This window comes from Hemitrygon akajei, chromosome 11 (genome assembly GCF_048418815.1).
Source record: "Hemitrygon akajei chromosome 11, sHemAka1.3, whole genome shotgun sequence".
In the NCBI taxonomy this organism is placed as follows: Eukaryota; Metazoa; Chordata; class Chondrichthyes; order Myliobatiformes; family Dasyatidae; genus Hemitrygon; species Hemitrygon akajei.
Genome location: NC_133134.1, coordinates 69,571,204 through 69,595,989, shown reverse-complemented (window position 1 = coordinate 69,595,989; position 24,786 = coordinate 69,571,204). Strand labels below are relative to the sequence as shown.

Here is a 24,786-nt window from a genome sequence, read left to right as displayed (position 1 = left end):
TAGTGACTAATCTTAGAGATGAAATAGGAAAAACACAGACCAACACACATGCTTTAAAGGCATATAAAGTTTGAGGCATTAGAGCATACATTGAAATTACAAGCCAATATATTCAACAGCACAAATAAAAAAAATTAGCTCAAAAAAGATCTGCAATCAAGATAACCATATTGTACTCTTTTTAAAAAAATTTTAAAAGTTGGTAGAGTTGTTAAGAAGGCGCATGGTGTGTTTGCTTACATTAGTTGGGGGATAGAGCTCAAGAGACGTAAGGTAATGTTGTAGCTATATGGACCTTGGTTAGACCACACTTGAATATTCTGTTCAGTTCTGATCACTTCATTATAGGAAGGATGTGGAAGCTCTACAGAGGGTGCAGAAATTTACCAGGATGCTGCCTGCATTGAGGATAGGTTGCAAGAGCTAGCAGGTTTTCTCTCTGGAGCAAACGAGGATAAGCGGTGACTTGACAGGTGTACAAGATAATATAAAGGCATTAATCAAGTGGCCAGCCAGAGACTACTTCCCATGGAAGAATTGCTAATAAAATTGCTAATAAGCTGATTGGAGGAAAGTATAGTGAGGGGTTGTCAAAGTTAAGTTTTTTTTTACAGAAAGTGGTGAGTGTACTGCAGGGGTGGTGGGAGAGGCAGAAACATTAAGGGCATTTAACAAACTCTATTTTTAGATAGACACATGGATGACGGATTAACGAAGAGCTATGTGGGACGAAAGGATCTTAGCATAGTTTAATAGGTCAGCTCAACATCATGGGCCAAAGGGCCAGTACTGTGCTTCTGTAAGTGGTAAACTTAGATGCCAAGTTGTACAAACAGTTGTGTAATAATGACCAGATAATCTGCTATGTTATGTTCTTATCATAGATATGATTATGTCATAATCTTATGTTATTCTTCAATATTGTGCCACGGTACATTTTGGATCTCAAAGAGCTAATGGTTTAATGCCTTATCTGAAAAGCAATACAGTCGGCCCTCCTTATCCGTGGACTCCACATGCGCAGATTCAACCGCGGATCGGGAACACCCAGAAGTTCTCTCTCCAGCACTCGTTGTTTGAGTATTGTTTGCCTCATGTCTCTACTCAGTCGCTACTTTGTTTCTGTGAAAAAATGGCTCCTAAAAAGCAATTAAGTGGTCAAAGCAATTCCTCAAAGGCTAAGAGTGCTATCTCTCACCAAGAAAGTAGAAATCTTAGATCTTTTGAAAAGTGGCATGTCGCTTGCCGAAATGCTCCTCAGCCCTCAACCTCCACAGATCCTGACTTTAGTATTAATGATCTTCCACCAAAGCGTCCTTAATCCCTAAACAATACAGTGTAACAACTATTTATATAGCATTTCCATTGTATTAGGTATTATAAGTACGGTAATCTAGAGATCATTAAAAGTATTACTCGTTGTTTGAGCATTGTTCGCCTCGCATCTCATTCGTTCGCTACTTGTGTTGTGAGCGAGAGGAAGGAGTTTAAGGCTAGTAAGGGATGGCTGGCTGCAATGTAAAGTGCTACAGCCTGAATAACTTAAAGATCACAGGAGAATCGGGATCGGCTGATGCCGAGGCGGCATCAGCATTCCCAGAAGAGCTACGATGGTTGCATCTGTACTGAACGTGTACAGATTTTTTTTTCTTGTCATTATTCCCTAAACAATACAGTATAAGAACTACTTACATAGCATTTACATTGTATTAGGTATTATAAGTAATCTAGAAATGATTTAAAATATACAGGAGGATGTGTGTAGGTTATATCCAAATACTACGCCATTTTATATAAGGGACTTGAGCATCCGTGTTTTTTGGTATCCACGGGGGGAGGGGGGGGTCCCGAAACCAATCCCCCGCGGATAAGGAGGGCCAACTGTATTTCTAACCAAATGCATTCCTTCATATACCATCCTTCATTATGCACTCTTCTCTGAATGGAAACTTGAATATATATTACCTTCTGACTAAGTCATAAGACATTAAAGTTACTAAATAAGTGTTTTTTCCCTATCAGAAGTATTGCAATAAACTACATGAGATAACAGAGCATGATGAGGAAGGCATATGTTCTGAAAACAAATTTAAAATTAATGGGAGTAAAAAGAGTCACAGGATTAAGACTAGGCAGGAGAAGCAGTTGCCATCGTTTATTTTAATACAGGAAATTATGGCAAAGGATGAAGAGTAGCAAATAAGATTTATAAGACCCTAAGATATAGGAACAGAATTAGGCCATCTGGCCAATTGAGTCTGCTCCGTCATTTCATCGTGGCTGATCCAATCTCCTGCTTTCTCCATATCCCTTTGTGCCCTGATCAATAAAGAATCTAATTCGGTATTTTCCTGCTTATGAAAGGAAATACACCAGAGAGTTATGGGCCTATTTTATTAATTTATCTTTGGCTATACCATGAGGCTTTGTTTAATTGTTTAACATATTTTATAAGAAGGAAAAAACATTCTTTCTGTATTATTTCACTCAAAGATAAAATGTTTGACCCTTCCTGACCCAAGAAACCTGAGAGTGTTGGTGATACTTTACCTGTGGTTTTTGTGCAGCTTCAGAATCCAGAGCTTGGCTCACATTATGAACTTGCACTTCCTCGATGCTTCCTTCAGAATTCGTAAGCACACTGATCACTGCTGTTGTTTCCGGAGACTCTGGCGCTGCTGCAGAAACCAACTCTTCAATTTGCTTATTTCCTGTAAAATTAAAAGAGATGAGGTGTGGAGGGCAAATAAACCTTACTGAGCAATATGTTACAGAACATAAAACCCACTCTCTCTTTTCTTTCTTTTTTTTCTTTTTCAATCTTTTTATTAATATCAAAATAGTGGATATATATATAGTATTGCTACACAATTGTTTGGATTACATTGTTAATAGATAACGTATATAATTATATATTCAGTTAGTACAAAGGTAATAAACCTCCCGAAGATGTTTAAATACAAATGTAGAGTTCACAAAAAAAGGATTAACATATCCAAAACAAAAGAAAAAAAATATATATCCCCCCAAAAAAACACTAAACTACTCTTTTAACAAATACAAAATCGATTTTGGCTATGAGTGCTGTGGATCATTATTTAAAATAAATCAGCTTCTTGAAGTAACATCAATCATGAACATTTGCTGTCTAAAACAGTGAATAATGGATGTAAAGTTTACATTTCGGATGTGATTAAATTAATTAAATATCCCAATATAAATTTTATTTGTAATTAATACTTTGCTTAACTGCCTAGTGGCCACTGAATGCTCATTGAAAATCTGTTTCCCTCACTCACTGAAACTTTCTTTTTGCTCAGGGGAATATGGTATAATGATGATATCACAGCTCTTATAATCTAGAGACATGGGTCAGGTCCAGTGAGGCATCAGGTTAATTTAAATCAGTTAGTTAAAACAGATTTAGAATATAAAGGTATTACAAGCAATGCTACAAAACTTTTGAAAATTGATCCGTTTCAATAACATCCTTTAGGGAAGGAAATCTGTCATCCCTATTAAGCCTGCCCTATATGTAATTCTTGATTCACAATAATTGAGTTGAGCCAAAACAGCTCTTTGAAATGGTTAAGCTAACCAAAGAAAGATCGACAACCACTAGCATCTTGGGGTCAATTACAAGTATAACTGCAAAGTTTTACAAGAGCAAATTAAAAACAAGAACTTCCGCATATCGTTGCTCAGGCTGGACGCAGCAAAGGACATACGGCAGAGTCTACTGAGATTCCCTATGTACAATATTTTACTCAATTACTGCAGGCTAACTTCTATCTTAACTCTATCTATAGACCTTAGTTTTGTAATCCTGAATATTTTCCTGTACAAATCTATTAACATTTTCAAATTTTCAAATGACCCATCACTCCACCCACAGCTTTAAGATGATTCTAGATTTCTACTGTCCTCTGAGGGTGTTTCCTGATATCATTCCCAAATGGCATATCTATAATTTTGCTACAGCCCTTGATCTGGATTTCCATCCAGCAACAATTTCCACCCAATCCTTCCAGTCTCATAATAGAAATCTTAAGAACCTCTCAGTTAGCATTCTCTCAATTGGAAGGAATAGAAGCCTAGTTTATGCAACCTGTCCTTTTAAATCAACTCCTTGAGCCTCAACATCATTCCACAGACTCCAAGTGCAGGGACACTACTTTGTCTCAGCCCGTAGAGTTGCTTCCTCACAACTACTGGAACTGGTTTATTACTATCACAGGTATCAAGATACAGTGAAAAGCTGGACTTGCATTCTGTTATTATAGATCAAATCATTGCACAGTGCATTAAGGTGGGGCAAGGTAAAATAATAACAATGCAGAATAAAATGCAACAGCTAGAGAAAGTGCAGTGCAGGTAAACAATAAGGTGCAAGAACATAACGAGGCCAACTGTAGATTATGAGGTAAAGAGCCCATTTTATCCTACTAGCGAGCCATACCTTTGTACCTTCTACCCAGTGGAAGAGGAGAGAAGAGAGAATGTCCATGGGGAGCAGTGGTCCTGGAATGTGTTGGCTACATTATTGAGGCAGTGAGAAGCAATGGAGGAGAGGCTATTTTCCGTGACGTGCTGAACTGTGTCCACAACTCTGTGGCTTCTTGTGATCATGTGCAGAGCAGGTGCCATTATGCATCTAGACAGGATTCTTTCTATAGTACATTCATAAAGCTGCAGTGGCTTGAGTTCAATCCTGACCCATGCTATCTATATGGTGTTTACACTTTCTCCTTGTAACCCGAGGACTTACCTCTGGGTTTTCTGGTAATTATACATGTGCCAATAATGTGATGGTTAGTAACTTATTTGGCCACTGCAAATTCCCTCTAGTATGTATATGAGTGGGGAGGTGAGTTAAAAACAAATTATGGAAATGCAGAGAAAACAAAATGGGTTAGGGTAGAATTAATTTAGAACTTTAGGTTCAATGATTGACTTAGATTTGATGGACTTGAGGGCCTGCATCAATGTTGTACCTGTGACTCTGATTTCTTCCTACGCAAAAATATCTTTTTTTGATAGGTCAAACCACAGTTCCATTCAGATGTTTATCCCTTCAATTCTATCTCCCTTAAACATTGGAAACTAATTCCAACCTGCACTTTACTGCTCTAAATCGCTGCATGGTGACTTAACCCATTTTTTAAAAGTACTTGATGAAATGTGGTAATTATTGTTTGAACTCCAAGAGTACATATGTCATATAATGCATGGTCAGTGCTATATCTGTTGTGTATTTAATATTTGAGAAATATTGTACATATGTTGTTGATTAAGCATTCTTTGTTTGTTTACATAATTCATTACAGGTTATATGCAAGAAGTACATGAACAGCATACGTCATTATGCTACATCATTTGTGTGAGCCTCACTAAAAAAACTAAGAGAAGACACATTATCCCTGGCTCCATATTTTTCTTTTGATTAGTTTCATGTTTTGGAGTTACAAAACATAACAATGGCGACGAGTAGTTTTAAAACGACCCAAGACAACGACCTACCTGTTGAAGGGCAGCACATTCTTTCTTCACAAGGGGGAGAGAGAGAGACATTCAAGTTTTTAAAGAGTGTGTGTTTTTTCTTTCTTCAGAAGTGCAGCGACACATTCGAATTCAAAAAAGGGCAGAATATGAACAAATTTACAGGTTCATAAACAGTGAGTACCAGGTGATTAAAATAAAAAGCAGAAATGACTGGCTACATCTGAAACAGAGACGAGTTCAACTGCACAATATATAAACTGTGATGTATACTGAACAAATTGAGTACTTTGAAGCAAATGAAATAGCCAATGCAAAGCGATTGCCACTTTTGTCGAGTATAATAGACGGAAAAGCATACAGCTTGCTTGGAGGTTTGACTGCTCCAACCAAACCAGCCAAAATGACCTTTGCTGATATCATGAAAGTAATACAGGAACAGTTAGAACCAAAATCACTGCTGATTGCAGAACGATTTAGGTTTCATAAGCAGAATCAAAAGGAAGGGGAGTCCATTTCAGCTTATATGGCTGAATAGTAGAAACTGTCTGAGCATTGTCAGTTCAGTGACGGGTTTAATGACGCACTGTGAAATTGTTTAGTTTGTAGAATGTTACAAGAATGCATTTATAAATTACTCCTAACTGAAGCACAATTCACATTTAAAAGAGCAGTTGAAATCACTATCAATGGAAACAGCAGTCAGAGACATAATTGAGTTGCAGTCACAAATGAAAGTGAACATGAACAAGATTGCAATGTCTAAATAGAAACTGGCTAGGTAGAACAAACTGTGTTACCATTGTAGCAGAGGCTCACATATATCAGACAAATGCAGGTTTAAATGCAAAACTTACAGAAAATGCAACAAAGGACACATACAAAGAGTGTGTTGGACAGACAAAAATAAATGGACTGCACAGGAAAGATAAAAGATCAAAAAGTCAAGTTGCAGTTTTAACTCTGCATGCTGTTGGTGAAAAATCTGATAATGATAAGAGTGACACAGGACTGAGTAGCCTTGAGATGTACAAGCCACATCCCCTGCAATAGAGTCAACTGAAACTAATTAAGAAAGGAACTGGATGATGCACCAGCAGTGTCAAGGATGGCATTGGAAAACTCAAATATATCAAAGGTAAAATAGTGCTAAAATGAAAATGCCATACCCCAGGTTTTACAAAGCCCGCCCAGTTCCTTTATGTCATCTGTGTTAAAGTAGTCAGTGAGCTAGTCTGCACGGAGGCTGAAGGAATTCTTTCCAAGGTTGAGTGGAACCCATGGACAACTCCAGCGATCGTAGTAGCCAAGAATAGATCTGTCAGGATCTGTGGTGATTTTAAGGTCACCATTGACCCAGTATTGAAAATAGATCAATACCCTCTGCCCAGGAGAAGGACATTTTTGCAAACATTTCTGGAGGAAAACACTTCAGCAAAGTGGACTTAGCTGAGGCCTTCCTACAGATGGAGACGGAAGAAGAGTCCAAAGCGTTTCTCATCATAAACACTCACAAAGGGCTTTATCACTATCAAAGGCTTATTTATGGAGTAGCATCTGCACTTGCACTCTGGCAGAAAGCTATGGACCAGGTGCTCCAAGGCTGCCCAGGCACTTAGTATTACGTGGATGACATCATTGTTACCGGCGAGGATGACAAGGAACATCTCTAAGGTCTCAAGACAGTGCTAAAATGATTGTAAGATTATGGGCTCAGAGCTCAACGAAACAAGTGAGAATTATTTAAACTTAGCATCACTTACCATGGCCACACCATTGATGCACAAAGATTAGATGTGTGCTGAGAATATTCAAGCAGTGCTGGATGCCCCAAGGCCAAAAGACATGTCACAGTTGCGGTCTTTTTTAAGATTTGACAATGACTTTAACAGGTTCCTGCCAAACCTGGCTACTGCGCTCCACCCCTTGAACTCATTACTACAGATGGGGAAGAAATGGCAATGGGCAAAGGGTAAAGGAAACTGTGATGTCAGGCACTGTACTCACACATTATGATCCACATTGTCCAGTGAAGCTTGCCTGTGACGCCTCACCATTTGGTCTAGGTCACATGTTACGAGTGAAGGAAGTGAAGGCCCCATAGCCTTTTTGCATCATGTTCCCTTACCACTGCAGAGAAAAGTTACGCATAGATTGACAGAGAAATCTTGTATCTAGTCTGGGGTGAAAAATGTTTTAATCAATACTTGTATGAGAGTTTACCCTTGTTACTGATCATCAACCACTTGTGTCCATTTTCAATCCCCAGAAGGGTGCTCCACTAACAGCACCAGAACAAATGTAAAGATCAGCTCTGTTTCTTGGAGGACTCAATTACAAGATCAAATTCAAGAGGTCGACTAATCATGGAAATGCTGAAAATACTTGAAAAATTTACAAAAGAGGACATGCCTCTTGATGTATTCTCCCTAATACAAATCAAAAGTCTCCCTATTACAACAAAGATGATGTAAAGAGAAACCAGAAAAGACCCCACACTGTCTCAGATCTATATGGCCACCCAAAATGGCTGGAATGTGCAGCAGAAATTCCAGTTGTCCCATTTTTACCAGTGGTGGAATGAACCCTCTTGAATGGGTCGCCTTATGTGGAGATTGAGAGATGTTGTACCATCCAAGCTGAGAGCTAAAGTATTGAAGGAGCTACATGCTGGTCATCCAGGTGTGGTCAAAATGCAAGCATTGGCTCAAAGCTTTGTCTGGTGGCCTGGGATAGATCAGCAGATCAAGCAGCTTGCCATGCACTGTATGGGATGCCAACACATCCAGAGGAGAGGTGTTCAGAGCTGAAGGAATCACTTATTGCTGTTCCAAAGTCAACTTCTACAACCACCATGGAAGAAGCCCCAGAACCTAAGGTTGTTTCACAGCCACAAGTCTCAGCTGCCAAGCAGAGTGACCCCTCTTGTCAGGAAAGTCATTATCCCACAAGAGTATGAAATCCTCCACAGAGATTAAATATTTCAGCCTGAAAAGGACAATTTAAAATTTACTATACAGTAGTTATAGTGTTGGCGCGTGGCCAAGTGGTTAAGGCATTCATCTAGTGATCTGAAGGTCGCTAGTTCGAGCCTTGGCTGAGGCTGCGTGTGTGTCCTTGAGCAAGGCACTTAACCACACATTGCTCCGCGATGACACCAGTGCCAAGCTGTATGGGTCCTAATGCCCTTCCCTTGGACAACATCGGTGGCGTAGAGGGGAGACTTGCAACTTGGGCAACTGCCGGTCTTCCATTAAAAAAAAACCTTGCCCAGGCTTGCGCCTTGGAAACTTTCGAAGGAACAAATCAATGGTCTATCGAGACTAACAGAGGCCTACTACACAGTAGTTATATACTGTAGTATACCATGTATATAGTTGAGATGTGCTCTATATCGAGTTGGAGTTTATAGCTAGAAGACAGTAGTGTTGCATATTTAATATTTCAGTAATATATGAGTAATATTGCTTGATTAAGCTTTCTTTGTTTGCATATTTCATTATCAGTTGTATGTAAGAAGTACGTGAATGGCATATTTTATTTCAACGACGTCATATTTTGTGTGTCTCACGAAAGTAAAACAAAAATAAACACACTCATCCTGGGCTCCTGTGTTTTTCTTTCAATTAATTTTATGTTCTGATTTTACAAAACATAACAATACCTTCCTGAGTTTCAAGTTTATTCACTGATCCATCTTGGTTGGTTGTTGAAATTAATTTCATCTGTTGGAACTTTACTTTCTCTGTACAAGGAGTGATAGCCTTCAGGTGACGAGTGAGAGCTCCAGATTCCCGAAAACTCATCCCACACATCCGGCACTTATATGGGCGTTCATCTGTGAGAAAAAATGACAACAGTTTAAATCTTCAGAGTATCTGCCAGTTCCAGCAATCGTTCGGACTCAAGACTCAAGAATATTCTCGCCTTCCAAAGAATTTAATTGGTTTAAACTCACCTAAGTAGTAAATCTTGCAATATTACTTAGCCATGATCAGACTAACACTACAGCAGTCAAATAAACCTCAGCTTTATAAAATTAAGCCTATTCATGCTGTAAATTTCACCATGTCATGAGTCACTCTTAAATCACTTGGTTGTCAAAGGTTGAGGATATAAACAGACACAGAAATAAACGCAGAACAGAGAACAGTACAGGCTCTTTGGCCCACCATATTGGCCAACCTTTTAACCTACTCACAAGATTCAAAATTGTTTATTGTCATTCTTCAGTGCATGAGTGTAAAGGAGAACAATATGATTGTTACTCTAGTTCTCCAAGATCAATCTGAAGCTTTCCATTCACATAGTCCTCCATTTTTCTTTCATCAACATGCAATATAGATGAAAGAAAACACGCAACAGAGAATGAGAATATAGGGACACACAACAAAGATACACATCTTTTCAGAAATTATTTAACTCCAGTGTCATAGAACTGGATCAATATTAGTAAACAACAGGGCTACTGTTTAATTAACAGTAGCTACAGTAACAGAACTTAATGCAAATACTAGAGAAGTAAAAAATTGTTGATAGTCGTGCGAAGGAAAGGGAACAATATGCTCCCTACTTACTGAAGTGCAAAATTTGTTAGAGCCAGAACATTCACCTCATATGGTATTTCTCACCTGTGTGGCGTCGATTGTGTCTAACTAAAGATCCCTTGGTTCTGAAAGCCATTCCACATATCTTGCATTTGAAAGGCTTCTTGTCACTATGGGTAACCATGTGTGCCTTTAAGATGACAGCCTGCAAATACAACATCAGATCCTCTGAAAAGTTCAAGGTTGTTGGATTCAAGTTACATACACATATGCACACACCTCAAGCTTGAACTGCTGCACTGAAATTCAGACACAGCAGAAATTAAATCCTAGTAACCTCACTAACACTGCACATCCACAAGCTTCTTAATTCACACACTGTAATAAAGCTCCTGAATTGGGTTCTGGGTTCCCTCTTCAGTTTTTGAGTTAACTGCCTGCAGAATACTTTCAGGGACACTCCCGGCTGCAGGGTTTCACAATTCTTATTTGTGCTGTAAATGGAGAACACATGTCTACTTCCTCTCAAAAAAAATTTGCTTGGTTATTTTCAATTATCTTTCTAGCACAGTACCCCATTTCACATTTTACTAATGATTAGTTTTATTATCATTTACTATCACACTCAAAGAGGAAGTATTCTAAATTCAGGATGACGCAACTTTGGCTGACAAAGGAAATCAAAGCCAACATAATAGCAAAAGGGAGGGCATGTAATAGAGCAAAATTTAGTGAGAAGTTAAAGGATTGGGACATTTTTAAAAATCAAGAGAAGGCAACTAAAAATTCCATGAGGATGGGGGAGCAAGAGTAAACATGAAGGTAAGCTAGGCAATAATATTAAAAATGATACCAAAAGTTTTTTCAGATATACAAAGAGTAAAAGAGAGGTGAGATTAGATATAAGACCACTGGAAAATGACAAGGAAATGGCAGACGAACTGAAGAAGTATTTTGCATCAGTTTTCACTGTGCATGATGGAGAGTGCTCGATAACTGCATTCTGTACACATATGCATTCACACATCAACACGAACATTGCCTTCTCATTCAGCTGTCATTGTGCTGAGTGTGTGCACTTCAATGTCTTCCCCCGGTATATTCTTATAATGGGTTGACTTTATAGTGTTTTCCCAACTTTAAATTAAAGATGTCCTGGTGCCTAAACAAAATGGGGCTGATCACTCTTAGTATCAGGGAGAGAGAGACAGCGAGAGTGAGAGAGAGAGAGAGAGGGAGAGAGGGAGAGGGAGAGGGAGATCGAGCTACCAGCAGTTCACATTGCACAAAGTATATAGCTTTAAATTGTGTTTTGTGGTAGATATCTTTTTGTAAGTATTGGCAGTTTGCTTTTTACTATTTTTACTAATTTTTGTAAGTTTCATTTTGATGCACCAAATAAATACCCTTGCACAACAGTGCCAAGTGACTCCAGCTGTTCTTTTCTTCAGTCAAAACCCACGTACGTACCACTGTGGAAGACTCAAGCAGTATGCCAGGATTTTGAGTGTCAAAGGGCAGAAGTGAATGCAATTGCTTTTACTAGGGAGATGGTGCTTGGGAAATTGAAAGGTTTGAAGGTAAATAAGTCATTTGGACTTGATACCCCAGGGTTCTAAAAGAAGTATCTGAAGGCATTCGTAGTATCTTTCAAGAATCAATAATTCTCTGGCATGGTTCCAGAGGACTACAAATGTCACTCCACTCCTCAAGTGAGGGAGGCAGAAGAGGTTCACCTGACCTCAGTAGTTAGGAAGATGTTGGAGTAGATTGTTAAGATCGTGGTTTTGGGAGTACTTGGAGGCACATTCCAAAACAGACTAAAGTCAGCATGGCTTCCTTCAGGAAAAACCTTTCCTGATAAATATTAGGAGAAGCACTGTCGCCGTCTCGGCCCGAAACTTCGACAGTGCTTCTCCCTATAGATGCTGCCTGGTCTGCTGTGTTACACCAGCATTTTGTGTGTGTTGTTTGAATTTCCAGCATCTGCAGATTTCCTCGTGTTTGTTCCTGATAAATATGTTGGAATTCTTTGAAGAAATAACAAGGATAAACAAAGGAGAATCAATGGATGTTGTGTAGTTGGATTTTCAGAAGTACTTTGACGAGGAGCTGCACATGAGGCTGCTGAACAAGAGCTCGTGGTATTACAGGAAAGATATTAGCATGGATAGAGCATTGACAGGAGGCAAAGAGTGGGAATAAGGAGATCCTTTTCAGATTGGCCAACAGTGACCAGCTGTGTTCCACAGGGGTCTGTATTTGGACCGCCTCTTTTTACGTTGTATGTCAATGATTGGAATGATAAAATTCATGGCTTTGCGGTTATGCTTGCGGCTGATACGAAGATAGGTGCAGGGGCAGGTAGTGTTAAGGAACAGTGACGATTCTGGGAATGAAAGGATTATCATATGATCAGTGATTGAAGGCTCTGGGCCTGTACACGCTGGAATTTAGAAGAATGGGAGAGGGGCTTTCCTTGAAACATATCAAATGTTGAAAGGCTGAGATAGAGTGGATGTGCAGAGGATGTTTCCTATGGTGGGGGAGTCTAGGACCAAAGGGCACACCTCAAAATACAGGGAGATCCATTTAGAACAGAGATGAAGAGGAGTTTCTTTAGTCAGCGGGTGATGAATCTGTAGATTTTGTTGCCACAGACAGCTGTGGAGGCCAGGTCACTGAGTGCATTTAAGGCAGAGGTTGGGCATAAAAGGCTACAGGGAAAACGTAGGAGAACAGGGTTAAGAAGGAAATGAATCGGCCATGATGAAATGGTGCAGCAGATTTGATGGGCCAAATGGCCTAATTCTACTCCTGTCTTATGATCAAACTGACCGTTTTAAAGGTCTTTTCACAGACTTGACACATGAAGCGTCCTTCATCAGTCAGAACCATTTCATATCTCTTCTTTTCAGCCCCACTCTCTTCCAAGTTCTTCTGGCAGTTCTGACCATCAGTTACTTCACTGGTAAGCTGTTCTGTCTGTTGCAGTTGAGAGTATTCACAAAATTGTTCCTCTGAGATCTGACATGCCTTGTTGGCCCCAGCATCTGGAAATAGAATCAGAACTTAGAATGCAAAATACAGCATCACATTGACCAGAGTCTGATACAGCTGCCATTCTTGAAGATGTATTACATTGATCCAGGACAAATGTTATTCTTTGAATACTGCCCAGTTTAAAGTCACAGTACGTATAATCTTCCCAAAACTTTTACCTCAAAACTTTCTTAAATGAGAGGACTGATTGGAAAAGAAAATTCACCATATTTAAGTACTGCATATTTGCTGATTCAGAAACACCAACAAGAGGTGAGTTTTGCCTGAATAGTGTCACAGTACGAAGTCACACCTAATTAGCCCGACCAATCAAGAAGTGGCTGAGTTGTGGGAGAGACTTTTGGGTTACTGGACTCTCTTCCAGGGAAGATTGGACCTGTACAGAAGAGATGGTTTGCACCTGAAATAGAGGGGTCTAATATCCAAGCGGAAAGGTTTGCTAGAGCTACATTGGGGGTTGGGGGGGAGTTTAAACTAGAGATGCAGAGGGATGGGAACCCGAGTGCTAGAACAAATAGTAGTTGTGGAGACCGATAATCTTCAGACCTCAGACGAAGTCAGGAATCAAAAGGTTGAGCGTGGTGCAACTGATGTCCTGATCTACCTATATTTCAATGCCAGAAGTATTGATGGAACGTCAAATGAGCTCAGGGCATGGATTGACACCTGGAATTATAATATTGCAGCCACTAGTTGAGACTTGGCTACAGGAGGGGTAGGACTCAATACTCCACCATATCACTGTTTTAGATGTGACAGAGCAGGAGCGATTAAATTGGGAGGAAAGGCACTACTAGTCAGGGAAAAAGTCACAGTAGTGCTCAGTCACAACAGACCGGACAGCTCGTCTAGTGAGGCTTTATGGGTGGGACTGAGGAATAAAAAAGGTAATGGAGCTGTAATACAGACCACCCAACCCTCCACGGGATTTAAAGGAATAAATTTGTACACAGAGATCATGGACAGTTGCAAGAAACATAGCTGATTTTAACTTTCCACATGTTGATAGGACTTCCATACTGTAAAAGGACTAGATGGGATAGAGTTTGTCAAATGTGTTTCTTTAATCAGTACACACAAGTCCCAACGAGAGAATGTGTGATACTTGATTTACTAACAGAAAATGAGACAGGGCACTTGACAGAATTTTATGTAGAAGAATTTGCGTCTAGTGATCATAATTCCATTAGATCAAAGTAAACATAGAAAAGGATAGGTTTGGTCCACAGGTTGAGATTCTAAATTGGAGAAAGGTCAATTTTGAAGGTATCGGAAAGGATCTGGCAAGTGTGGACTGGGACAGGTTGTGTTCTGGCAAGGTATACTTGGTAAGTGGGAGGCCTTCAAAAGTGAAATTTTAGAATTCAAAGTTTGTATGTGCCAGTCAGAATATAAGGTAAAGGCAACAGGCTTTAGGGAACCTTAGTTTTCTAGAAATTTTGAAGCCCTGGTTAAGAAAGAAAGGTGCATAGCAGGTATAGGCAGGTAGGACAAATGAGGTACTTATGAAGTATAAAAAATGCAAGAAAACATTTAAGAAGGAAATCAGGAGGGCTAAAAGAAACAAGAGGTTGCCCTAGCAGACAAGGTAAAGGAGAATCCTAAGGGATTCTACAGATACGTAAAGAGCAAAAGGATTGCAAGGGACAAAATTGGTCCTCTGGAAGTTCAGAATCTGTGCACGGTGCCAAAAAGGATGGGGATCTGTATTGACTCGGGAGATGGACACAGACAGATGTGAGGCAAAGCATCAGTGAGATCACTGACCCTATACATATTACAGAGGAGATGTTTTCTGTCTTGAGGCAAAGTAGGATGAATAAATCCCCAGGGACTGATAAAATGTTCCCTCAGACCCTGTGGAAGGCAAGTGGAAATTGTAGGGTCCCTAGCAGAGATATTTAAATCATCCTTAGCAACAGGTGAGGTACCAGAGTATTGGAGGATAGCTAATTTTGTTCTGCTGTTTAATGATGATGATGACATCGACTCAGGCCTGAGAGGCCAGCGTCGGGCATTTTCATGCCTTACAAGGCGCGGAACGAAAGACTGTGTGGTGCGCCACTCCTCACACAGACATTTCACAGTGTTTTTCTTTATCTTACGAGGTCGAGTTGTGAGCTCAACACTCAATCCGGCATGGATGGAAAGCGTACTTGGGAACGGCCCGACTGGATTCGAACCCGGGAACCTCCGTTCCGGAGTCCAGCGCTGATGTCACTGCACCACCAGCCAACCACCATCTGTGTAAGAAAGGCTCTAAAAATAAACCAGGAAATTATAGGCTGGCGAGCCTGACATCAGTAGTGGGGAAGTTATTGGAAGGTATTCTAAGAGGCCAAATATGTAAGTATTTGGTTAGACAGGGACTGATTAATTAGGGATAGCCAGCAGGGATTTGTGCATGCTAGGTCATCTCTAACCAATCTTATACACTTTATCGAGAAAGTTAGCAAGAAAGTTGATGAAAGCAAGGCAGTGGATGTCATCTACATGGACTCTAGTAAGCCTTTGACAAGGTCCCATATAGGAGTTTGGTCAAGAAGGTTCAGTCACTTGGCATTCAGGAAAAGGTAGTAAACTGGATTAGACATTGGCTTTGTGGGAGAAGCCAAAGACTGGTAATAGATGGTTTCCTCTCTGACTGGAAGCCTGTGACTAGTGGAGTGCCACAGGGATCTTGTGCTGGGTCCATTGTTGTCATGTTTATCATTGATCTGGATGATGGAAAATGGATCAGCAGATTTGTGGATGACACCAAGATTTGGGGTGTAGTGACAGTGAGGAAGACTATCAGACCTTGCAGCAGGATCTGGACCAGCTGGAAAAATGGCCTGAAAAATGGCAGACAAATTTAATTCCGACAAGTGTGCAGTGTTGCACTTTGGTAGGACCGGCCAGGTCAGGTCTTACACAGTGAGTGGTAGGGCACTGACGAGTGCAGTAGAACAAAGGGATCTGGGAATATAGGCCCATAATTCAATAAAAGTGGCATCACAGGTAGATAGAGTCGTAAGAAAGCTTTAGGCGCATTGGCCTTCATAAATCAAGATATTGAGATGGGATGTAGTGCAGAAGTTCTATCAGACATTTGTGAGGCCTAATTTGGAGTACTGAGTGGAGCTTTGGTCACCTACCCACAGGAAAGATGTAAATAAAGTTGAAAGAGTACAGAGAAAATTTAGAAAGATACTGCCAGAACTGGAGGAGTTATAAGGAAAAATTGAATAGGTTTGGACTTTATTTATAGGCTTTAATAGGCTCAATGAGCTTAGGCAATAACGGGACGAGGCAAGGTAGGTTTACCTGTGTTACTTGCGGAAAGGAGGAACTATGTGCGTGAGGCCAGTTTTCTGTTCTCGGTATCAGGTATGGGTTGGGGGCGGGGAGGTCCTGGAGTCTCCCAGCCTCCCTGACGGCCATATTTGCACCCAGTGTGTTGAACTACAGCTCCTAAGGGACCAAGTTAGGGATCTGGAGATGCAGCTCGATGACCTTCACCTGGTCAGGGAGAGTGAGGTGACATAAAGGAGTTATAGGCAGGTGGCCACATGGGGGCCATGGGAGACAGACAGACAGTCAGGAGGGGGAGCCCTGTGGCTGTACCCCTTGACAATAAGTACTCCTGTTTGAGTACTGTTGGGGGGGGGGGGGGGGGGAACAGCCTACCTAGAGGAAGCGGCAGTGACCGTGCCTCTGGCACAGAGTCTGGCCCTGTGGCTCAGAAGGGGAGGGAAGGGAAGAGGAAGGCAGTCGTGAAAGGGGACTCTATAGTCAGGGGTTCAGACAGGCCATTCTGTGGACACAGGAAAGAAATTCGGATAGTAGTTTGCCTCCCAGGTGCCAGGGTCCGGGATGCTTCGGATCGCGTCCAAGCTATCCTGCAATGGGAGGGAGAACAGGCATAGGTCATGGTACATATTGGTACCAACAACATAGGTAGGAAAAGGGAAGAGGCCCTGAAAAAAGACTACAGGGAGTTAAGAAGGAAGTTGAGAAGCAGGACTATAAAGGTAATAATCTCGGGATTACTGCCTGTGCCACGCGACAGTAATAGGAATAGTATGAGGTGGAGGATAAATGCGTGGCATTGGAGCAGGGGCAGGGATTCAAATTTCTGGATCATTGGGACCTCTTTTGGGGCAGGTGTGACCTCCACAAAAAGGACAGGTTGCACTTGAATCCCAGGGGGACCAATATCCTGGCGGGGAGGTTTGCTAAGGCTACTGGGGAGAGTTTAAACTAGAATTGTTGGGGGGTGGGAACCGAACTGAAGAGACTGGGGAAGAGGAAGTTGGCTCACAAATAGAGAAAGCTTGTAGACAGTGCGAGAGGGAGGATAGACAGATGATAGAGAAAGGACAAGCACAGACCGAAGGTTTGAGATGTGTCTATTTTAACGCAAAGAGTGCTGTGAACAAAGCAGATGAACTTACAGCATGGATCAATACTTGAAGATATGATGTGGTGGCCATTACAGAGACTTAGATGGCTCAGGGACAGGAATAGTTACTTCAAGTGCCGGGTTTTAGATGTTTCAGAAAGGACAGGGAGGAAGGCACGAGGTCAGAGATAGTGTCACAGCTGCAGAAAAGGTGGATGCCATGGAGGGATTGTCTACGGAATCTCTGTGAGAGGAGGTTAGGAACAGGAAGGAGTCAATAACTTTACTGGGTGTTTTTTATAGGCCACCCAATAGTAACAGGGATATCGAGGAGCAGATAGGGAAACAGATCCTGGAAAGGTGTAATAATAACAGAGTTGTCATGATGGGAGATATTAATTCCCCAAATATCAATTGGCATCTCCCTAGAGCAAGGGGTTTAGATGGGGTGGAGTTTGTTAGGTGTGTTTAGGAAAGTTTCTTGACACAATATATAGACAAGCCTACAAGAGGAGAAGCTGTACTTGATTTGGTATTGGGAAATGAACCTGGTCAGGTGTCAGATCTCTCAGTGGGAGAGCATTTTGGAGATAGTGATCATAATTCTGTCTCCTTTATAAAAGCAACGGAGAGAGAAAGGAACAGACAAGCTAGAAAAGTGTTTAATTGGCATAAGGGAATTATCAGGAAATTGGATGCTTAAATTGGAAACAGATGTTCTCAGGAAAAGTACAGAAGAAATGTGGCAAATATTCAGGGGATATTTGTGCGGAGTTCTGTATAGGTACATTCCAATGAGACAGGGAAGTTATGGTAGGATACAGGAACCGTGGTGTACAAAGGCGGTAATAAATCTAGTCAAGAAGAAAAGAAAACCTTACAAAAGGTTCAGAGATCTAAGTAATGTTAGAGAGCTAGAAGATTATAAGGCTACTAGGAAGGAGCTTAAGAAGGAAATTAGGAGAGCCAGAAGGGGCCTTGAGAAGGCTTTGGCGAGCAGAATTAAGGAAAACCCCAAGGCATTCTACAAGTATGTGAAGAGCAAGAGGATAAAACGTGAAAGAATAGGACCTATGAAGTGTGACAGTGGGAAAGTGTGTATGGAACCGGAGGTAACAGCAGAGGTACTTAATGAATACTTTACTTCATTATTCACTATGGAAAAGGATCTTAATGACTGGAGTGATGACTTGCAACAGACTGAAAAACTTGAGTATGTAGATATTAAGAAAGAGGATGTGCTGGAGCTTTTGGAAAGCATCAAGTTGGATAAATCACTAGGACTGGATGAGATGTACTCCAGGCTACTGTGGAAGGCGAGGGAGGAGATTGCTGAGCAATGATCTTTGCATCATCAGTGGGGACGGGACAGGTTCCAGAGGATTGGAAGGTTGCGAATGTTGTTCCTTTATTCAAGAAAGGGAGTAGAGATAGCCCAGGAAATTATAGACCAGTGAGTCTTATCTCACTGGTTGGTAAGCTGATGGAGAAGATCCTGAGAGGCAGGATTAATGAACATTTGGAGAGGTATATGATTAGGAGTAGTCAGCATGGCTTTGTCAAGGGCAGGTCGTGCCTTACAAGCCTGATTGAATTTTTTGAGGATGTTGTAGCGGTGTGCTACACGCAGCGCTAAAATAACGACACGGAGTCGGTAAACCGTGAGAGCCCGAAAGTCCTTAGGAGCAGGGCTTTGAATTCCGTGTACTTGCCGTCCGCCGGGGGAGACTGTACGAACTCCACGACCTGGGCCACTGTGTCCTGGTCGAGGGAGCTCACCACGTAGTAGTAACGTGTGTCCTCTGAGGTTATCTGCCGAACGTGGAATTGGGCTTCAGCTTGCTAGAACCATAGGTGAGGTCGCAGCGTCCAGAAGCTTGGCAGTTTCAACGAAACCGCATGAACAGATGCTGCGTCGGTCATCTCCGGTCCAAAAATCGTTTGGACCGTCGGGGTCACCAATTGTAGCGGTGTGCTACACGCAGCGCTAAAATAACGACACGGAGTCGGTAAACTGCAATTAAAGATGATTTTATTCGAACTTCACAGCCTTGCTTTAAAGCCTCCCTCATCCCACCCTCCCCAGGCGCGGATGCTCTAAGGGACACGTACTCACAAACCCCCGCAGGCTTTTTCCCTTTGTTGCGGACCTGGCCTTTGTGCCTGCGCGCTGGCTATTTGTGAGCCGGTTCGAGTGCGCTAGGAAGTGGGTCGCCATAATGTGACTAAACACATTGATGAAGGAAGGGCAGCAGATGTAGTGTATATGGATTTCAGCAAGGCATTTGATAAGGTACCCCATGCAAGTATTGAGAAAGTAAAGAGGTATGGGATCCAAGGAGACATTGCTTTGTGGATCCAGAACTGGCTTGCCCACAGAAAGCAAAGAGTGGTTGTAGATGGGTCATATTCTGCATGGAGGTCAGTCACCAGTGGGGTGCCTCAGGGATCTGTTCTGGGACCCTTACTCTTCGTGATTTTTATAAATGACCTGGATGAGGAAGTGGAGGGATGGGTTAGTAATTTTGCTCATGACACAAAGGTTGGAGGTGTTGTGGATAGTGTAGAGGGCTGTCAGAGGTTACAAAATATTGATGGGATGCAAAACTGGGCTGAGAAGTGGCAGATGGAGTTTAACCCAGATAAGTGTGAAGTGGTTCATTTTGGTAGGTCAAATATGATGGCAGAATATAGTATTAATGGCAAGACTCTTGGCAGTGTGGAGGATCAGAGGGATCTTGGGGTCTGAGTCCATAGGACACTCAAAGCAGCTGCGCAGGTTGACTCTGTGGTTAAGAAGGCATACAGTGTATTGGCCTTCATCAATCGTGGAATTGAATTTAGGAGCTGAGAGCTAATGTTGCAGCTATATAGGACTCTGGTCAGACCCCATTTGGAGTACTGTGCTCAGTTCTAGTCACCTCACTACAGGAAGGATGTGGAAGCCACAGAAAGGGTGCAGAGGAGATTTACAAGGATGTTGCCTGGATTGGGGAGCATGCCTTTTGAGAATAGGTTGAGTGAACCCGGCCTTTTCTCTTTGGAGTGACAGAGGATGAGAGGTGACCTGATAGAGGTGTATAAGATGATGAGAGGCATTGATCGTGTGCATAGTCAGAGGCTTTTTCCCAGGGCTGAACTGATTGCCACAAGAGCACACAAGTTTAAGATGGCGGGGGGCAGGTACAGAGGAGATGTCAGGGTTAAGTTTTTTTTACTCAGAGAGTGTTGAGTGCGTGGAATGGGCTGCCGGTGACGGTGGTGAAGGCAGATACGATAGGGTCTTTTAAGAGACCTTTAGATAGGTACATGGAGCTCAGTAAAATAGAGGGCTATCAGTAAACCTAGTAATTTCTAAGGTAAGGACATGTTCGGCACAACTTTGTAGGCCGAAGGGCCTGTATTCTGCTGTAGGTTTTCTATGTTTATGTTTCTATTAAGGGGAAATTTGACAGAGGCATACAAAATTATGAGAGGCATAGGGTAAATACAGGAAGGATTTTTCCACTGATGTTTGTGACACTACAACTGGAGGTCATGGGTTAAGGATGAAAGGTGAAAAGGTTAAAGGGAACATGAGGAGAAATTTCTTCACTCAGAGTGTTACAAGACTGTGGAATGAGCTGCCAGCATAAGTGGTGCATGTGAGCTCAATTTCAACATTTAAGAAAAGTCTGAATAGGTACTTGGGTATGGACAGCTATGGTCTGGGCACAAGTCAATGGGACTAGGCAGTTTAAATAGTTTGATGTTGACAAGATACAAGATGGGCCAAAGGGCCTGTTTCTGTGCTGTACTTTTCTATGACTCTTATGACTCTAAAAAGGAGTGCACTTGAAGCATTCTGCTGATTGGGTTTTAAAGGATTAACAGGAATCTAATGGGTATTTCACTTAGTAGACAAATGCATGTCATACCTCAGATATGAGAGACTGCAAATGCTGGAATCAGAGCAAAGACATAAACTATTGGTGGAACTCAGTAGGTCGAGCAGCATCTGTGAAAGCAATAGAACTTGACATTTTGGGTTTCGGATGCAAGGTTTCGACCTAAAATGTCAACCATCGCTTTACCTCCGTAGTTGATACTTGACAAGCTGAGCTCTTCCAACAGTCTTTTCTTTGCTGCACTTCATGCCTCATTTGGGAGTATCCAATGGCAGCAATGAGTGCTCAGACAGATCAATGTTTTTAATTTCAAACTGGCATCTATTCACTTGACAAGGAAACAAATATATAAAGATTAATCTTTTTCCAATGCTACCTTACCTGAATGTGATTTGCTGTTTGCTTCAGTTTGTGCAAGGGAAGCCACAACCAACTGTGTGAGAGTGATTGCCGAGTCCAAGGGCACAGACTCCTGAAAACACAGTGAAGAGGATGAAAACCAGGCTCCAAGATGGCAAAGTCCATTACAGTTACACAAATGGTTTACTTTCAACTGGAAAGGTGGAATGCAAAAATCTCTACTGTTAGATAATTCCCTTCTCAAATACCCAAGGAGGGTAGTTAACCATTAAGCCTAGCCAAAAAGAAGTAAAACTCTAGGCAAACATGAGGATAATCTGCAGATGCTGGAAATTCAAGCAACACACACAAAATGCTGGTGGAACACAGGAGGTCAGGCAGCATCTATAGGGAGAAGCGCTGTTGACGTTTCGGGCCAAGACCCTTCGTCCTTCTGAGGATCCCAGGTACTCACATTTAATTGACTTTGCCTCCCGTTGTTGCTCCCATCGAGTTCTGAGGGCGACACTCTCCGCCATGAGAAGGTACCTGGTGTCCCCATCACAATCCCTTCCACACCTCCGGGACACCTTTTTCTCCGTTTGCAATGGACCTGTCCGTCATTTCATCCTCCGTCGGATCCATGCGTGCAATCACAGTTTCTTTGACTTTATCACGTCCTGCAAGGATCGCAAGATCTTCCATCTGCAGACTCGAGAACATGGACTTCGTATCGCGGCCACGGGCCCGGCTGTCGATCTCGGCTGCCCCAGCCACCCAGGGCGTGTTCAGAACCCGGACTCCAGCACCATCACTGCGTGTTCCAACGACCATGGACAGCTTCAAAGCAATTGTGCAACCACCGACTGTGACTCCAGCCTTGAACTCCAGGCCGGGTCTTCACATGCTGCGATTGTGACTCCCGTCTCCCCTTCCCCCACCACCACTCTGCAATCCCCTCTCCCTCAGATCCCATCGTCAGCTCCTGGGCCCTCAGAGGCTAAATCTTCCTCTCACCCCAACCCTTCCCTCTCCACCGACACTACCAGCCTCCCTCCCCCCCTCTGATCCCATCTCTCATCCGTGCCGGGTCTTTACTATTCCCTCCGACCTTCAACTCTCTGAGGCAGAGCGCTCTGTCCTCAGTAAGAGCCTCAGCTTTGTCCCCTTCGCCCACACCTCGGCGAGTTCCGCGCACGCCATGACTCTTCTTCCGCTCGCTCCGTCTCCGAGCTTACTTCTTTGGCAAGGACTCTCCTACCCCCACTGATGACCCCTTCTCCTGTCTTCAACCCTCCTCCTCTTCATGGACACCCCACTCTGGTCTTCTGCCTGCTCTGGATCTCTTTATTGCTAATTGCAGACGGGACATCAACCGTCTCGACTTCACTGCACCCTGTTCCAATTCCAACTTCTCTCCTTCCGAACGTTCTGCTCTCCGCTCCCTCCGCACCAATCCCAACCTTACTATAAAACCCGCTGATAAGGGGGGAGCAGTTGTAGTCTGGCATACTGACCTCTACTTGGCCGAGGCACAGCGACAACTCTCTGATACCTCCTCTTATTCACCCCTTGATCATGAACCCACTAAGGAGCACCAGGCCACTGTCTCCTATACCATCACCAAACTTATCGGCTCTGGGGATCTCCCATCCACTGACACCAACCTCATAGTTCCCACACCCCGCACTTCCCGTTTCTACCTCCTACCCAAGATCCACAAACCTGCCTGTCCAGGTAGACCCATTGTCTCAGCTTGCTCCTGCCCCACCGAACTCATTTCTGAATACCTTGACACTGTTTTATCCCCCCTTGTTCAATCCCTTCCCACCTATGTTCGTGACACTTCTCACGCTTTGAATTTTTTCAATGATTTTAAGTTCCCTGGCCCCACCGCCTTATTTTCACCATGGACGTCCAGTCCCTATATACCTCCATCCCCCACCAGGAAGGTCTCAAAGCTCTCCGCTTCTTTTTGGATTCCAGACCTAACCAATTCCCCTCTACCACCACTCTCCTCCATCTAGCGGAATTAGTTCTTACTCTCAATAATTTTTCCCTTGGCTCCTCCCACTTCCTCCAAACCAAAGATGTAGCCATGGGCACCCGCATGGGTCCCAGTTATGCCTGCCTTTTTGTTGGCTTTGTGGAACAGTCCATGTTCCAAGTCTATACGGGTATCCATCCCCCTCTTTTCCTTCGCTACATCAACAACTGCATTGGCGCTGCCTCCTGCACGCTTGCTGAGCTCGTTGACTTCATTAACTTTGCCTCCAACTTTCACCCTGCCCTCAAATGGTCCATTTCCGACACCTCCCTCCCCTTTCTTGATCTTTCTGTCTCCATCTCTGGAGACAGCTTATCTACTGATATCTACTATAAGCCTACAGACTCTCACAGCTACCTGGACTATTCCTCTTCCCACCCTGTCTCTTGCAAAAATGCTATCCTCTTCTCACAATTCCTCCGTCTCCGCCGCATCTACTCTCAGGATGAGGCTTTTTATTCCAGAACGAAGGAAATGTCTTCCTTTTTTAAACAAAGGGGCTTCCCTTCTTCCACCATCCACTCTGCTCTCAAATGCATCTCTCCCATTTCCCGCACATCTGCCCTCACCTCATCCGCCCACCACCCCACTCAGGATAGGGTCCCCCTTGTCCTCACCTACCACCCCACCAGCCTCTGGATCCAACGTATAATTCTCCGAAACTTCCACCACCTCCAACAGGATCCCACTACCAAGCACATCTTTCCCTCCCCCCCCCTCTACTTTCTGCAGGGATCGCTCCCTACGTGACTCCCTTGTTCATTCATCCCCCCCCCCCCCATCCCTTCCCACCGATCTCCCTCCTGGCACTTATCTTTGCAAGCGGAACAAGTGCTACACCTGCCCTTACACTTCCTCCCTCACCACCAGTCAGGGCCCCAGACAGTCCTTCCAGGTGAGGCGACACTTCACCTGTGAGTCGTCTGGTGTGGTATGCTGCGTCCAGTGCTCCCGGTGTAGCTTTTTATATATTGGTGAGACCCGACGCAGACTGGGAGACCGTTTCGCTGAACACCAATG

The 24,786-nt window shown here is 42.9% G+C and overlaps 1 protein-coding gene across 5 annotated transcripts in view; it reads right to left on the bottom strand.

Moving 5' to 3' along the window:
- The window catches only part of e4f1 (E4F transcription factor 1), a 71,365-nt gene that overhangs the window by 24,342 nt on the left and 22,237 nt on the right, over window positions 1–24,786 (bottom strand). For 3 of the 5 annotated variants that reach the window (XM_073061052.1, XM_073061053.1, XM_073061056.1), the window contains exons 3-8: window positions 21,762–21,852; window positions 12,885–13,099; window positions 10,131–10,251; window positions 9,164–9,337; window positions 5,521–5,544; window positions 2,551–2,711 (exon numbers count right to left, since the gene is read on the bottom strand). In XM_073061052.1, the coding sequence (XP_072917153.1) occupies window positions 2,551–2,711; window positions 5,521–5,544; window positions 9,164–9,337; window positions 10,131–10,251; window positions 12,885–13,099; window positions 21,762–21,852 (786 nt within the window). The remainder of the gene's footprint in view (window positions 1–2,550; window positions 2,712–5,520; window positions 5,545–9,163; window positions 9,338–10,130; window positions 10,252–12,884; window positions 13,100–21,761; window positions 21,853–24,786) is intronic. The other 2 variants (XM_073061054.1, XM_073061055.1) reach the window with 1 other exon arrangement.